The sequence below is a fragment of the Ranitomeya variabilis genome, chromosome 6, assembly GCF_051348905.1.
Source record: "Ranitomeya variabilis isolate aRanVar5 chromosome 6, aRanVar5.hap1, whole genome shotgun sequence".
Taxonomy (NCBI): Eukaryota; Metazoa; Chordata; class Amphibia; order Anura; family Dendrobatidae; genus Ranitomeya; species Ranitomeya variabilis.
Window position 1 is genome coordinate 117,382,751 of NC_135237.1, and position 15,367 is coordinate 117,398,117.

At 41.1% G+C, this 15,367-nt stretch overlaps 1 protein-coding gene across 5 annotated transcripts in view; it reads right to left on the reverse strand.

The window, feature by feature from the left end:
- NEK10 (NIMA related kinase 10) overlaps nucleotides 1-15,367 on the reverse strand; it is a 407,343-nt gene that overhangs the window by 35,123 nt on the left and 356,853 nt on the right. For 3 of the 5 annotated variants that reach the window (XM_077268950.1, XM_077268946.1, XM_077268945.1), the window contains 3 exons: nucleotides 10,063-10,100; nucleotides 9,835-9,975; nucleotides 752-852 (listed from right to left, as the gene is read on the reverse strand). In XM_077268950.1, coding sequence (XP_077125065.1) covers nucleotides 752-852; nucleotides 9,835-9,975; nucleotides 10,063-10,100 — 280 coding nt within the window. The remainder of the gene's footprint in view (nucleotides 1-751; nucleotides 853-9,834; nucleotides 9,976-10,062; nucleotides 10,101-15,367) is intronic. The other 2 variants (XM_077268949.1, XM_077268947.1) reach the window with 1 other exon arrangement.

Below are 15,367 nucleotides of genomic sequence, written 5' to 3' on the forward strand. Positions count from 1 at the left end.
CATCTTGCGAGACTGCAATACATGGAACGGACACCAGAGCGTCGCGAGGAGCGGGAAAGGCCGGTTCTGGATTCGAGGGGCTGACGGACGGTGAGTATATAACTATTTTTAATTTTTTTAATTATTTTTAACATTAGATCTTTTTACTATTGATGCCGCATAGGCAGCATCAATAGTAAAAAGTTGGTCACACAGGGTTAATAGCAGCGGTAACGGAGTGCGTTATGCGCGGCATAACGCGGTCCGTTACTGCTGCCATTAACCCTGTGTGAGCGCTGAGTGGAGGGGAGTATGGAGCGGGCACTGACTGCGGGGAGTAAGGAACGGCCATTTTGCTGCCGGACTGTGCCCGTCGCTGATTGGTCGTGGCCGTTTTGCCGCAACCAATCAGCGACTTGGATTTTCATGACAGACAGAGGCCGCGACCAATGAATATCCGTGACAGACAGACAGACAGACGGAAGTGACCCTTAGACAATTATATAGTAGATGGTTCTTGAGGCTGATACAAAATTGATATAACTTATTTTTCAATTTGAACCTTAAATATTCAATATGATAAAGCAATCATAAATTAAAACAAAATGACAGGCTACTGTAGACAGATAATGAACCTTTGAAGACCACTAGGTCCCACATTAAAAGAATTACTGAACCATGAGTATAATAATTGAGATAAGTTCAAATTTTAAAATGAAATGGCACAATGTAGTAATTCAGAGAGGCATAAATCAATCACTGAAATCTTTACCTGTGTAATGAAAATAATTTTGTGCAGTTGGATTAATATCTGCTGAATCGGATCACTGATCTGTCTCACTTTTCTCTGTGACACTGAAATACCTGCAGATGCTGTTGTGTAGAAAATAAGTTACAAGACAAAAGTGAATGAAAAACAACATTTCTGCATTTCAACATTTTTCATTACATTTATATACTATATATACTCGAGTATAAGCCAACCTGAATATAAGTCGATGCAATTAATTTTACCACAAAAAATTTGGAAATCTTATTGACTGAAGTATAAGCCTGGTATGCATGACCCCTTCATTCCTATCCTGGTATGCATGGCCCCTCATCCCTATCCTGGTATGCATGGCCCACTCATCCATTTCTTGGTACGCATGGCCCCCTCATCCCTATACAAGTATGCATGGCCCACTCATCCCCTTCCTGGTATGCATGGCCCCTTCATCCCTATCCTAGTATGCACCGCCTCCTCATCCCCTTCCTGGTATGCATGGCTCCTGCATCCCCATCCTGATATGCATGGCCCCCATCAGAAAAACATTAAAAAAAACCATAAATCATTTTACTTACCTTCCCTGTGCTCCCTTGCAGTGTCTTGTTTTGATGTCAGCAGTTGATTTATGCTTGTAAGTAGCGCATGGCAGTGACATCATGCACTGGCTACAAGCACAGCTCAGCTTCTGGACTACTCAATGCTCCCCATGCAGGAACTATAGGTGTGTGAAACAGTGAATATTCACTGATATTTAATAGCGGGCACAGTAACCTTAGCCGCGATCACGTGTGCCCGCTACTAAAGGAAATGAATATTGACTGCTCTCCATACCTACGGGAGTAGAGAGCAGTGAGTATTCAATCACTTAAGTAGCGGGCACACTTCAGAGCCCAGCTGCTGCAGGAAGCCTGTGGCTGTGGCTGACAGTGTGCCTGCTATTAAAGAGAAATAAATATTCCCTGCTCTCTACTCCCATGGGCATGGAGAGCAGTGAATATTAATTTCTCTTTAGCAGTGGGCACAGGAGTTAGCTGCTGCAGCAGCCGGCTCATGCCTCCTGTGACCCGCTGCTCCACCGCTGCTGCTCCCCCTCCATCTTGTGGGACCCTAACTTGAGTATAAGCTAAGGGGTTCTTTTTCAGCATAAAAAAATTGCTGAAAAACTCAGCTTATATACGAGTATATACGATAATTGATTAATTTTCTACTTATGCAATATAAACCATATAGCTCAGTGTCAGGCAGACTACACACATAATTTTCCAACAGCCACTTACATATGGTCATGTGTATTGATTGCTCAAAAATATTTGTTTGGTAACATTTTGCATGTGTGTATCTTCATCCTTAATGTAAATTAAATGTTAGAAATAAACAAAAATATTAATACTACCCTGGTCCGGCATCCACTTCAATACTCCTTGGCACCTGGGGAGCCAGAGCCAGGCAGAGCATACTTCTTTGGTTGACAAGTGTTGCAAAATCATGGTAGTGCGGATTTTTTTGCTTATATTCTATTAATTGTGAATGTGTGAATGATGGGTGACATGAGTAACCACTAGTTTGAGTTCTCATCCTTCCTATAAATTATTAGAGATGAGCAAAAAGATAAACAATAAACTGGTCCACTTCAGTACTCCTTGGCAGCCAGACCAGGGCAGTGGAAACTTCCTCTGCTGTCACTCAAATGCCAGCATCCAAGGCATCTCTTGTGATTACCGTATATACTCGAGTATAAGCCGAGATTTTCAGCCCAAATTTTTGGACTGAAAGTGCCCCTCTCGGCTTATACTCGAGTCACGGTCTGTGGCAGGGTCGGCGGGTGAGGGGGAGAGGGCGCTGAGGCATACTTACCTAGTCCCGGCGATCCTGACGCTCCCCTGCCCGTCACACGGTCTCCGGGTGCCACAGCTCTTCCCCTGTACAGCGGTCATGTGGGACCGCTCATTAGAGAAATGAATATGGACTCCACTCCCATAGGGGTGGAGCCCCATATTCATTTCTCTAATCAGCGCGGTGCCGGGGACCGCTGACAGAGGAAGAGCTGCGGCACCGGAGACCAGCTGTCCGGGGGAAGGAGCGGGACGCCGGGAGCAGGTAAGTATCGCATATTCACCTGTCCACGATCCACACGCCGCTCCATGTTCCCGGCGTCTCTCCGCTCTGACTGTGCAGGTCAGAGGGCGCGATGACGCATATAGTGTGCGCGCCGCCCTCTGCCTGATCAGTCAGTGCGGAGAGACGCCGGGACCGGACGCTGGGGAGCTGCAAGCAAGAGAGGTGAGTATGTGTTTTATTATTTTTATTGCAGCAGCAGCAGCGTTATATATGGCACAGATTTATGTGGAGCATCTATGGGGCCAAACTGAACGCTGCAGAGCATTCCATATGGGGCAGCTTTATAATGAGCATCTATGGGGCCAAACTGAACGGTGCAGAGCATTCTATATGGCACAGCTATATAAGGAGCATCTATGGGGCCATAATGAACGGTGCAGAGCATATAGGGCACAGCTTTATAAGGAGCATCTATGGGGCCAAACTGAACGGTGCAGAGCATATATGACACAGCTTTATAATGAGCATCTATGGGGCCACACTGAACGGTGCAGAGCATATAGGGCACAGCTATATAAGGAGCATCTATGGGGCCAAACTGAACGGTGCAGAGCATATATGGCACAGCTTTATAAGGAGCATCTATGGGGCCAAACTGAACGGTGCAGAGCATATAGGGCATAGCTATATAAGGAGCATCTATGGGGCCAAACTGAACGGTGCAGAGCATATAGGGCACAGATTTATAATGAGCATCTATGGGGCCAAACTGAACGGTGCAGAGCATATAGGGCACAGCTATATAAGGAGCATCTATGGGGCCAAACTGAACGGTGCAGAGCATATAGGGCACAGATTTATAAGGAGCATCTATGGGGCAATGAACGGTGCAGAGCATATAGGGCACAGCTTTATAAGGAGCATCTATGGGGCAATAATGAACAGTGCAGAGCATATATGGCACAGCTTTATATGGAGCATCTATAGGGCCATAATGAACGGTGCAGAGCATTGTATATGGGGCACAGCTTTATATGGAGCATCTATGGGGCCATAATGAACGGTGCAGAGCATTCTATATGGCACAGCTATATATGGATAATATATGGGGCAATAATCAATGGTATGGAGCATTATATATGGCACAGCTTTATATGGAGCATCTATGGGGCAATAATGAATGGTATGGAGCATCTATTTTTATTTTTGAAATTCACCGGTAGCTGCTGCATTTTTCACCCTAGGCTTATACTCGAGTCAATAAGTTTTCCCAGTTTTTTGTGGCAAAATTAGGGGGGTCGGCTTATACTCGGGTCGGCTTATACTCGAGTATATATGGTAATAGGCACCGATGTCATGATGTGTGCTCATCTCTATTTGCTCATCTCTATGAATTACAGCGGGTGAAATAAGTATTGCACACGTCACCAATTTTCTAAGTAACTATATTTCTAAAGGTGCTATTGGCATGAAATTCACACCAGATGTTGGTAACAACCCATCCAATCCACACAGACAAAGGAATCAAACCATAGGTATCCATAAATTAAGTTATGTGTAATAATCAGAAATGACACAGGGAAAGTGTATTGAACACACTTACAGAAAACCGCATTGGCTGCCCCTGAACATACATAGGCGGTCCCTGAGCCTGAAATCGCATTAGCGGTCCCTGAATCTGAAGCCGCATCTGCAGACCCTGAACCTGAAGCCTCTCCAGAGATACCCGAGCCTGAAGCTGCACCTGCGGTACCTGAACCCTGACACCACTCCTGCAGTACCTGAACCTTGAAGCCGCAACTGCGGTACCTAAACGAAGAAGCTGCTTCTGTTGTACCTGAACCCTGTCACTGCTCCTGCGGTGCCTGAATCCTGAAGCCGCACCTGAACACTGACACCACTCTGGCGGTACTTGAACACTGACACCACTCCAGCAGTACCTGAGCCTAACACAGCTCCAGTGGTACCTGAAGCTGAAGCTGCACCAGCTGTACCTGAACCTGAGCCTGAAGCCATTTTGGCAGTATCTGAACCTGAAACCATTCCAGCTGTATTTGAACCAGCACCAGTGTCTCTCTTGGTTAACATTCCCAAGTCCACACTGTTGTAGTTTGTTTCAGTATCCGAACCCTGTCGTGCCAGGGACTCAGAGTTTGTGTCCGTTCTGTCCAAAGACCCAGAACTCGTGTTGACTGAATAGGGTCCAAATCCTGTCCTGCCAGGGATTTTGAGCCCGTGTCTGCGATCCTGACCTCTGGCGTCAGCAGCTGCAGTATCGGAGACTGCCTAGGAGTGGTACACGGTGGCTACCTGCAGCTCAAGCCTAACACCTAACTCCACCATCAGTAGCTCTAGCAAAAACCAGGTAGCCACTTAGCCGTGCTCCTCCTAGGTAAGCACAGCCCGTAGCACAATGGGTCCACGATTCATGTGTGTGACATCGATCCTTTAGTTATGTGAAGTTTGCCAGTGCTATATGCTAAAAACAAATTCAGACCATGATGTTCCCACCTCCAAATTTCACTATTGGTATGATGTTTTGGCATGATATGCAGTGCCTTTTGGCCTTCCAAACATGGTGTTTATTATGGCATCCAAAGAGTTCAATTTAGGTATTATCTGACCATACTATATTCTCACAGTATTTCACAGGCTTATCTAAATGATGTTGAGCAAACTTTAAACACACTTGAACATGCATTTTGTTCAGCAATGGAGGTTTGCAAGGTGAGCATTCAGACGTCACGGAGATTAAGTGCATTACTTATTGTTTTCTTTGAAACAATTGTACCTGCCTATTCCAGGTCTTTCTGTAGCTCTCCACAGGTGGTCCTTGGCTTTTGGACAACTCTTCTGATTACTCCTTTCACTCCCCTGTGTGAAATCTTGCGGGAAGCAACTGGTCATGGAGGGCTTATGGTGAAATTATGTTCTTTCTACTTTCATAATATGGCCCCAACAGTACACACTGGAACCTTCAGTTGTTTAGAAATTTTTTGGTAACCAATGCCATCAGTATGTTTTGTAACAATAAGGTAGTGAAGGTCTTCAGGTAGCTCACTGGTTTTACCCATTATAAGATGTTTCTTGTGTGGCACCTTGGTAATGAGACACCTTTTTATAGGTTGAACCAGCTGATATTTTTCACTAAGTGGCAGGATTGCTTTCTAATTACTGATAGACTTCTGCTGGTGTCATGACTTGGACTTTTGCACCTCTCTTTCTTCATGTGTTCAATACTTTTTCCCTGTGTCATTTCTCATTATTATGTTTTGGTATCTTTGCATGTGTGGATCGGATTGGTTGTTACTGACATCTGTAGACTTCATGTCAATAGCACCTTTAGAAATATATTTACTTATAAAATTGGTGATGTGTTCAATACTTATATTACCCACTGTAGTTATGAAGGCTAAAATAAGTAAACACTATATTGGTTTGTTACACCTTTAGCAAATATTACAAAATATTGTTAAAGCATACATTGTATACTTTTATTTTTAAATAACCCAATAGTATATGCAAAAATAATGTAGAATTGTCTATCACTCACTGAGAAACCAAGACTAAGGGATAAAAGTTTTTACAGTTTCATAGAGGGACCAAAGAAATCAGTGCATAGAGAATTAGTGAAGGCTTTCTTCACATATTTCATTCTCCTGCTGATCTTTTATGAAGTATTATGTTATCCCACATGGAAAATTTTTAGGATTGAGAGTCCTCAGTGGTTGATACCATTTAATGGGTAACTGAAAAGATGGTAACAAATTGCAAGCTTTCGAGACTACTCAGGTCTCTTCATCAGGCATAGAATAAAACAAAATCTGAAGAATCACATATTTATACACGACATAGTCCAACATGGACACTTGAGTGACGGCCACACTGCTCCATCATTTCAACGCAAAACTCTAGTTATAAAAAAGGAGAAGAATGATCACAGAATTTAGACTACACGAACATGAGGAGAAAATGAGACTTTGCTTGTTAATTAGAAGCAAGGAGAGAATTTTGGACAGTGCATTTAAGCGAGTGTCGGATACTCTCATAGCATCTTGTGCCCAATCTTTCTGAAGCTGAGATCTGGAGCAATTGACAATTAGAGATGGAGACTGCAGAGTTAAAGCTCTTAAAAATGCATCATACAAGAGACATTGTGGTCAGAAATACTGCTCTTATTAAACTGTATAGACATGTAATGCCAGGCAAAAATGGAATATGTACCCAACATAGACTTATTTGGTGGCACAAACTCAAATGGACCATAACAAGTAAGCCTTCATATTTCAAGTAAAAGGGGTTATGCAGCCAAGGCAAAATTATTTTTAAAACTGCTAAGTTTAAAGATAAAATAGAAGCCATATTTACCTTACTAATATACTGCTAATCTGGTTCTAATGCTTCTCAGGTCCTCCATCGCACTCTATTTTCTGCCTCATCAATGATATCTCAAATCAAACATGTGACTGCTAAAGCCAATCATTGATGTAGTAAGTCACTGCTCCGGTGAGTGATTGACTATTGCAGTTACATTTTTTGAGTTAGAAACATCATCAGAAAAGCAGGGAAGGAAAGAAGACTGGGAACCAGAGTGGTGGGGGATCGGTAACATGGCTGTGGCTCCTATGGCTGTTTTACAAATACAACAATCTAATCTGTTTTCAAAAAATGTTTTTGCTCTCATTTCTTTTTTTTTTCCAGCATAAATGTTGCCCTTTTATTTCCAGAGTCACTTTTATAATTCTGCTAGTTGCCCCTGGAATAGAGTAGAGAATGGCTTTACTATTATTATTTCAGCGCAGGTTAGATAACCGAAGCACCATTATGGCTACTGGTACGCCTCTACAAATACACATAAATATATATACATTTATCATGCAAAGTGATGCTCAACAACATGCATCATGCAATGCTTTTTTTTTAATATATAACCAAATTGTATTATTGAAAGTTGTATCAAAAATTAAACAGTTGAATTCAATCAATTGGGTAACTTCTGAATTGCTTGGCTAAGTTACTATATACAGTCATGGCCAAGTGTTCAAAATAAAATTGAAATTACACATGTTTTATTATACACATTTTTATGTACTTTGTGTTTATTGGAACAACACAAAAACAAAACATAAAAAAGGCAAATTGGACATAATTTCACACAAAAACCCCAAAAATGGGCCAGACATAATTGTTGCCACTTTTCCAAAATTATGGGTACACATTTTTGTTTTAAGCATGTGATGCTCAGTCGTTTTCATGTTAGAAAATTACTACATGCCGTGAGAGAACCCCTTTTTGGATTTAAGCTGATCACTGATGCTATTACACGAGTTTTTATAGCCCACACCTTACATAGCTAAAGATAAAGGTCACTGTATTCACGCCAAAATTTGTGTGCAGTGTGCAGCCTTTTCAGACTGATTTACTTTGACTGTAGAAAAGGAAATTACATCAATTTAGTAAATCACTTTGTTGATTAGTATCCTACAGTGCGATGGAGGACAGTGCAGAGGTGAGGAATGGAATAAGTACAGAAGTTCATTTAAAATTATCTTAAATCACACATGCAACTTTTGAGGCAGTTTTTATGTACTTTTTGTAGAGCAAAAGCTTGGAGTGGATTTTAAAAAACTGGCAAATACAAAGGAAGAACATAAACATCTACTTCCTGCGGGATTCACCTCTGACTGACTCAATAAATGGATTCAAAAACTGCATCTCGAGATTCAGCAAAAACGTATCCTCTAACCGTATAGTAACCTTTAGCTGATAACCATGACCACACAAGTGCATGAACTGTTTATGTGGAGGACACCACAACTTGTGGTTTTTGATAAGCCAAGGCTGGCACAACGCCATCTGTGGGTCACAGCAGATTTTGTACCAGCCGTGTCAAATCAAATGCTGTGCTGCGGACACTGAAAGGTGAGAGATTTGTGAGCCTCCCATCTAGAGGCCAGGTACCACTGACGTGAACGCTGGACCAGCGTTCCAAATATCAACCTTCTCTTCTGTGGTAAATACACTCACCTACCTCAAGAATCCAGCGATATTCGCTTCTCTTCCACCACTTTTCAAACTCTCGGGGGTCACACTACACTTTGCATGACCCAGAAGTGGTTTTTACAATGTAAGCCTATTTAGTTTCAGAATGAAGCTCCATAGCTTTACCCTCAGTCTCTCTCATAAATGGCAAAGGTATGGGGTTCCTCTGATTTCACACTTGGCTGAAACTGCAACTGTGTAATAGAGTTGGAATGCTCCACTTCTGATCTCATGGGCACAAATGGAGGATCAACTTGGTTAATATGCCAAGTATTCTTTCACAATGCAACTGACTCCTACTCAAACTGAGCATGCTCTTCATGCATCCTAGATCAGTAAATGACAACAGTGTTGTGACTATGCACACCTGTAAACTATGTCCTAGAGTAATAACATACTGCATTTTAGTGGTAACATTTATGGCTTTTCTTATCGCTCACCATGGACAAGTGAAAGATAAGAGAATAGATAAGTGAAGTTCACAAATAGATTTTTTATTTCTACTTCCACAATGTCTCCCATATTGACCTTGAACGTTCCACAAAATTCATAAGGAATTTTTAATTTTTCCTCAATGTAAATTACATAAACATGACAGAAAACCCTCCACAGGCTAAAAATCTCATCACAACCATTGGTGGGGGCACCTGTAGGCATACAAAGTAGAAAAAACTCCTAGTAAAGTAACACAAAATCATATTGTCTCTCAAAGCTGTCCATCTTCTAATCATCTGGGGATATGCCGAGCAAAGAGGAAAGGCAAGAGAAAACATCTCCCTAAGCAGGAGAGACAACGGTGGTTGACTATACTGTGTATAGCAACTTTAGAAATATTTAAAAATACCTTTTCATATGCTTTAAGTGTTATAATGTAGCAAGTGAAATATTTTTTTCAACAATCATACACAAATGACATCTTGAGAAAAAAAAATATATATTTTTATAGGCAAAAAGAACAAGCATGAAATTTCACTAAAAATATATACCAGAATGTTTCAGACTGTGAAGAACCACAGTAGAAAAACTGTGAGCAGGCCATTCTGCCCCTAACGAAGTCGCTAGCTTCCTACTTTGAGACCTGAACACCAGTGAAGGAACTTTCAGAAGAAGATCAATAGGCAGCAAAGCTGAAGAAAAGAAAGGAAGAGACAGTATTTCATGTTATATCCTAAAAGAAACTTTCAAACCTCTGAGCTCAGAGAGCAAAGAATTACCTGGTCTTGGTTTGGAACTTGTGCTTCCAGTGTGCTCTCTGAAAAATACATAGTGTAAAATGTAAAGCTAAAAAAAAGTATATTTTATTTAATATAAAAGGAAATATCATTTAAAAAGCTCTTATAATTTTAGCAGATAACCCCTATTTTATGTACAGTATTTCTTGAAAGTTGGTGAACCCTTCAGAATTTTCCATATTTCTGCATAAAGTCCTAAAGGAGAAACAAGTGAAATAAATTAGTCAAAATATTAGACTTTGTATTTTTTTTAAATTAGGAAAATAATTCAATCTCTGTGAATGGCAAAAGTATGTCTCTCAGCATCTGATGTGAACTTATTGTGCAGCAAAAACTGCATCTACACATTTCCGGTCATTTTGATTAGTCCGGCACGTCGGCTTGGAGGAATTTTAGCTAATTTCTTCCTATTAAACAGCCTCAACTCTTGTCATGTTGGTGGGCTTTAACCCATGAACTGCTCATTTCATGTCCTTCCACAAAATTTCTATAGGATTAAGGTCAGGATTTTGACTTGGCCACTCCAAAACTTTTACTTTATTCTTCTTTGAATAGAACAACTTATGTGTTTGGGGGATTTGCCTTGCAGCATGATCTACATTCTCTTGAGATTAAGCTCATTGACAAATGTCCTAACAAATCCCCTTAGAATTTGCTGGTATATTTCAGAATACATTTTTCAAGCAATGATCACAAACTGTCCTGGCTCAGATGCAGAAAAACAGGCAAAAACTCTGGATCAACATGTTAGGGCATGTTAGGTTAGGCTATGGGTTGAATTAAATGGACTTAAAGTCTTCCTTCAACCTTAAAAAAATAAAAACTATGTGTTTCACAGATGGTATGAGGTTTCTATGCTGTAAAGCAGTGATTTTCTTTCACCAAACAACGCTTTTCATTTAATCCAAAAAGCTCCATGTTGGTCTCATCCATCCCCAAAAAATGTTCCAGTAGCTTTCTGGCTTGTCAAGGTGATCTTAGACAAACTGAAGTTGGGCAGTAATGTTCTTTTTGGAGAGCATGGAGTTATTCCATGCAGTCCTGATATGCACACGATTGTTGTTCAATGTCCTCTTGATGGTGAACTCATGCACGTTTACATTGCTTAATGTGAGAGAGGCCTTTAGTTGCTTAGAGGTTATGTTGGATTCCTCTGTGACCTTGCAGACTATAGTACGTCTTGCGCTTGGAGTGATGATTGCTGGTCGACCACTCCAGAGGAGACAAATATTAGAGATGAGCCAATCTTCTGAAATTCAAAATCGTCAGCTTCAACTAAATTTCAACAAAAAATTTAATTTGTGACAAATAAATGCACAGCAAATTTCAACACTGCAAAGCTTCTAACTGCTGGAAAAGATGTGTATAAGACTCTGACATCTAATAATATACTGAACCCCTTTTTGAGATCTTTAATGCTAATATACAATGGATCCACAGTCACATAGACCTCTGCTTGAAGCCAGTTGATGGGACTCTCAGTGTTTACTTTTAGGAATAAAAATCTGTGCCGGTCTTACGTGCATGACTGGTTTCAGTACAGTTAACAGGGCTGCATTTTGTATCAAATGTCCAACACAAAACTAAGAATTATTTGTGTCCACCAGAGCCAGATTACAGGTGGTGAAGGTAGTTGGGGGTGATCATCACCACTATGAAGGCCCCAACACACATTAGGTGAAAGTATGCAAAACCCAAAAATTTCAGATAGAATGGCAATCTAATGTTTCTTCATTGTTATGATTGTTATATTATAACTATACATAGACAGCATACTTTCCTACATTGTACGCCATTGTATGACAAATCCATCTACATCTACAACTGTGCTATAGTAGTAACACATGTTCTAACACAGCACGTCAATTCAGACTGTCTACCTAAATCTTTGGTTACTCCAGGGAATATCTACTTGCAACGGTGAACACAAAATATCCTGTCATATCTGTTCACTGGCTAATAGACCTAATAGACAGGGATCACTTTGTACATTTTTCAGTCAATGGAATGGAGACAAAAATTGTTACTAACAAGCTTACTCCATCGCATGATGAAATATCTGAAGCCATTGTTTGCTCCCTCTTGGCCTCATTAGATTCATGGTAGTCACATACAATTTATTTCTCAAGCTCTGTCAGCACATATGTATAGATTAATGTAATAGCCTGTAAATACAGTGGGAGAAAAAAATACTCAATATTTTAAAAGAATTGTGCATTAAGGGAGTTAAAATACAATATTCATTTAGTTAAAATGGACTACTGGAATACAATATTGAGAGATTGGGCCTTTCGATGTTATTCAATTGAACCAATTATCTGAGTAAAATGGTACTACGGTAGGAAGAAATAAATGATGAGTAATGGCTCGCTCACACAAGCATATAACTTGAATGAGTGCAATCCGATAAAAGAATTCAATGAGGCAGTGCAGATCTGCGTTTTTTTATCAGCTGTATTCGGCGTGAGAAAAGAATCGCATCAGCATGCGGCCATTTCATGGATGCATGAAAAAAAAAATCGAATACCATACAGATCATCAGAGTAGCATCCGATTTTTACCGATACATTACAATTCTCTAACACAGGAAACTGTAAATGGTCCTGTAAAAGATGAATAGCTGCTGAATAAAAAAAACAGATTGTAAGGACCGCACACGAACAACAACTGAGAGAAAATTGTCCAACCTTTCTGGATGAAAACACTGTTCTACTTATTTTCAAAAGTTGTCAGATTCAGTTATGAAATGAGCTACTTCATAATGATTTTGTCCTCTTGAAGTCAAATCTGACAATGAAAATTTTTAGATGGCTTTAGTTTCTATGAAATCAAAGTGTATTCCTTTTACTGCTATAATTAATGCATAAAAGTTTTAGTACTTTGAAATATCATTTTTGCAAATATAAAGATGCAGAATATTTTGTTTTGCCAATTTTCTGATATTTATTGTAATAACTTAATAAATTAATTTTTCCGAGGGGCCACATGAGAGACTGTGACTGTTGTGGAAGGCTGAACCAATAGACTGAAATTAGTTAGGCTCAATATTAATATCAACATATTAATTATAATTATTATATTACTAATTATATTAATATTAATTATATCACTTAGTATTGAGCAGAATCAAGTATGCTGACATCCCCATATACACAGTTTAAACCCGAATACGGCCCCTTTAAAATATCGTATGAGGCCAACGCAGCCTCCCCATGGCCACCATATCAGCCCCACACAGCCTCCCCATGTCTAGCATATGAGGCCCACACAGCATGAGCCCCATACAGCCTCCCCATGGCCAGCATCGGAGGCCTACGCAGCCTCCCCATGGCCACCATATGAACCCCAAACAGCCTCACCATGTTCATGTTAAAACCCCCATAGCCTACCCATATCCATGTTAAGACCCCATAGCCTCCACATGTCCATGATAAAACCCATATAGCCTCCCCATGTCCATGATAAGACCTCATAGCCTTGTCCATGATAAGTGTTGTGAATTCTGTTCTCGAACTCCCTCCGGTGGTTATGAATGGTACTTCGGCGAGTTCTGTCCATGGACTCCCTCTGGTGGCTGTGAGTGGAGCTGCTGGTTCTGAGGTTCTGTCCTCAGCTGACCTCGTTTAGTCCTAGGCTGGCTGCTCTATTTAACTCCACTTAGATCGTTACTTGATGCCAGCTGTCAATGTCCTAGTACTGGTTCAGTTTGCTCTTGGAGCTTTCAGATGACCTGTCTAGTCCAGCAAAAGCTAAGTCCCTGCTAGCTTATTTGTTTACCACTGTTTTTTTGTCCAGCTTGCTATCATGATTCTGCCTGGCTAGCTGGAAGCTCTGGGATGCAGAGTGACACCTCCACGCCGTGAGTCGGTGTGGGGTCTCTTTTGCACACTCTGCGTGGTTTTTTGGTAGTTTTTTATGCTGACCGCAAAGATACCTTTTCTATCCTCAAGTCTGTTTAGTTAAGTCTGGCCTCCTTTGCTGAAACCTATTTCATTCCTGTGTTTGTGACTTCCATCTTAACTCACAGTCAATACGTGTGGGGGGCTGCCTATTTCTTTGGGGAATTTCTCTGAGGCAAGTTAGGCCTCATTTTCTATCTTTAGTGGTAGTTAGCTCTTAGGCTGTGAAGAGGCGTCTAGGCAGAGTCAGGTACGCTCCACGGCTATTTCTAGTTGTTGTGATAGGTTTAGGGGTTGCGGTCAGCAGAGCTCCCACTTCCCAGAGCTTGTCCTGTATTACTAGTTTGCTCATCAGGTCATTCCTAGTGCTCCTAACCACCAGGTCATCATAACAGTACAGCTGGCCCGTAAAGTGTTAATGCATCTCAATAGAGGGATAAAGGAAGTTCTGAGACCATTTTTTTTTTTCCTCTGCAGCGTGTTTTGTTTTTCTTTTCCCCTAAATCTCTGGGTGGTTCAGGACACAGGTGTAGATATGGACATTCAAGGTCTGTCCTCTTGTGTGGATCAACTCACTGCAAGGGTACAAGGCATTCAAGATTATGTAGTTCAGAACCCGATGTTAGAACCCAGAATTCCAATTCCTGATTTGTTTTCTGGGGATAGATCTAAGTTCCTGAATTTCAAAAATAATTGTAGACTGTTTTTTGCTTTGAAACCCCGCTCCTCTGGTGACCCCATTCAACAAGTAAAAATCATTATTTCTTTGCTACGTGGCGACCCTCAAGACTGGGCATTTTCCCTTGCACCAGGAGATCCTGCATTGCGTAATGTAGATGCGTTTTTTCTGGCGCTTGGGTTGCTTTATGATGAACCAGATTCAGTGGATCAGGCAGAGAAAATCTTGCTGGCTTTGTGTCAGGGTCAGGATGAAGCGGAGGTATATTGTCAGAAGTTTAGAAAGTGGTCTGTGCTTACTCAGTGGAATGAGTGTGCCCTGGCGGCAATTTTCAGAAAGGGTCTTTCTGAAGCCCTTAAGGATGTTATGGTGGGATTTCCCACGCCTGCTGGTCTGAATGAGTCTATGTCCTTGGCCATTCAGATCGATCGACGCTTACGTGAGTGCAAAACTGCACCATTTGACGGTATCTTCTGAGCAGAGGCCTGAGCCTATGCAATGTGATAGGACCTTGACCAGAGCTGAACGGCAAGAATACAGATGTCAGAATGGGCTGTGTTTTTACTGTGGTGACTCCACTCATGCTATCTCTGATTGTCCTAAACGCACTAAGCGGTTCGCTAGGTCTGCCACCATTGGTACGGTACAGCCAAAATTTATTTTGTCCGTTACTCTGATTTGCTCTTTGTCGTCCTATTCGGTTATGGCA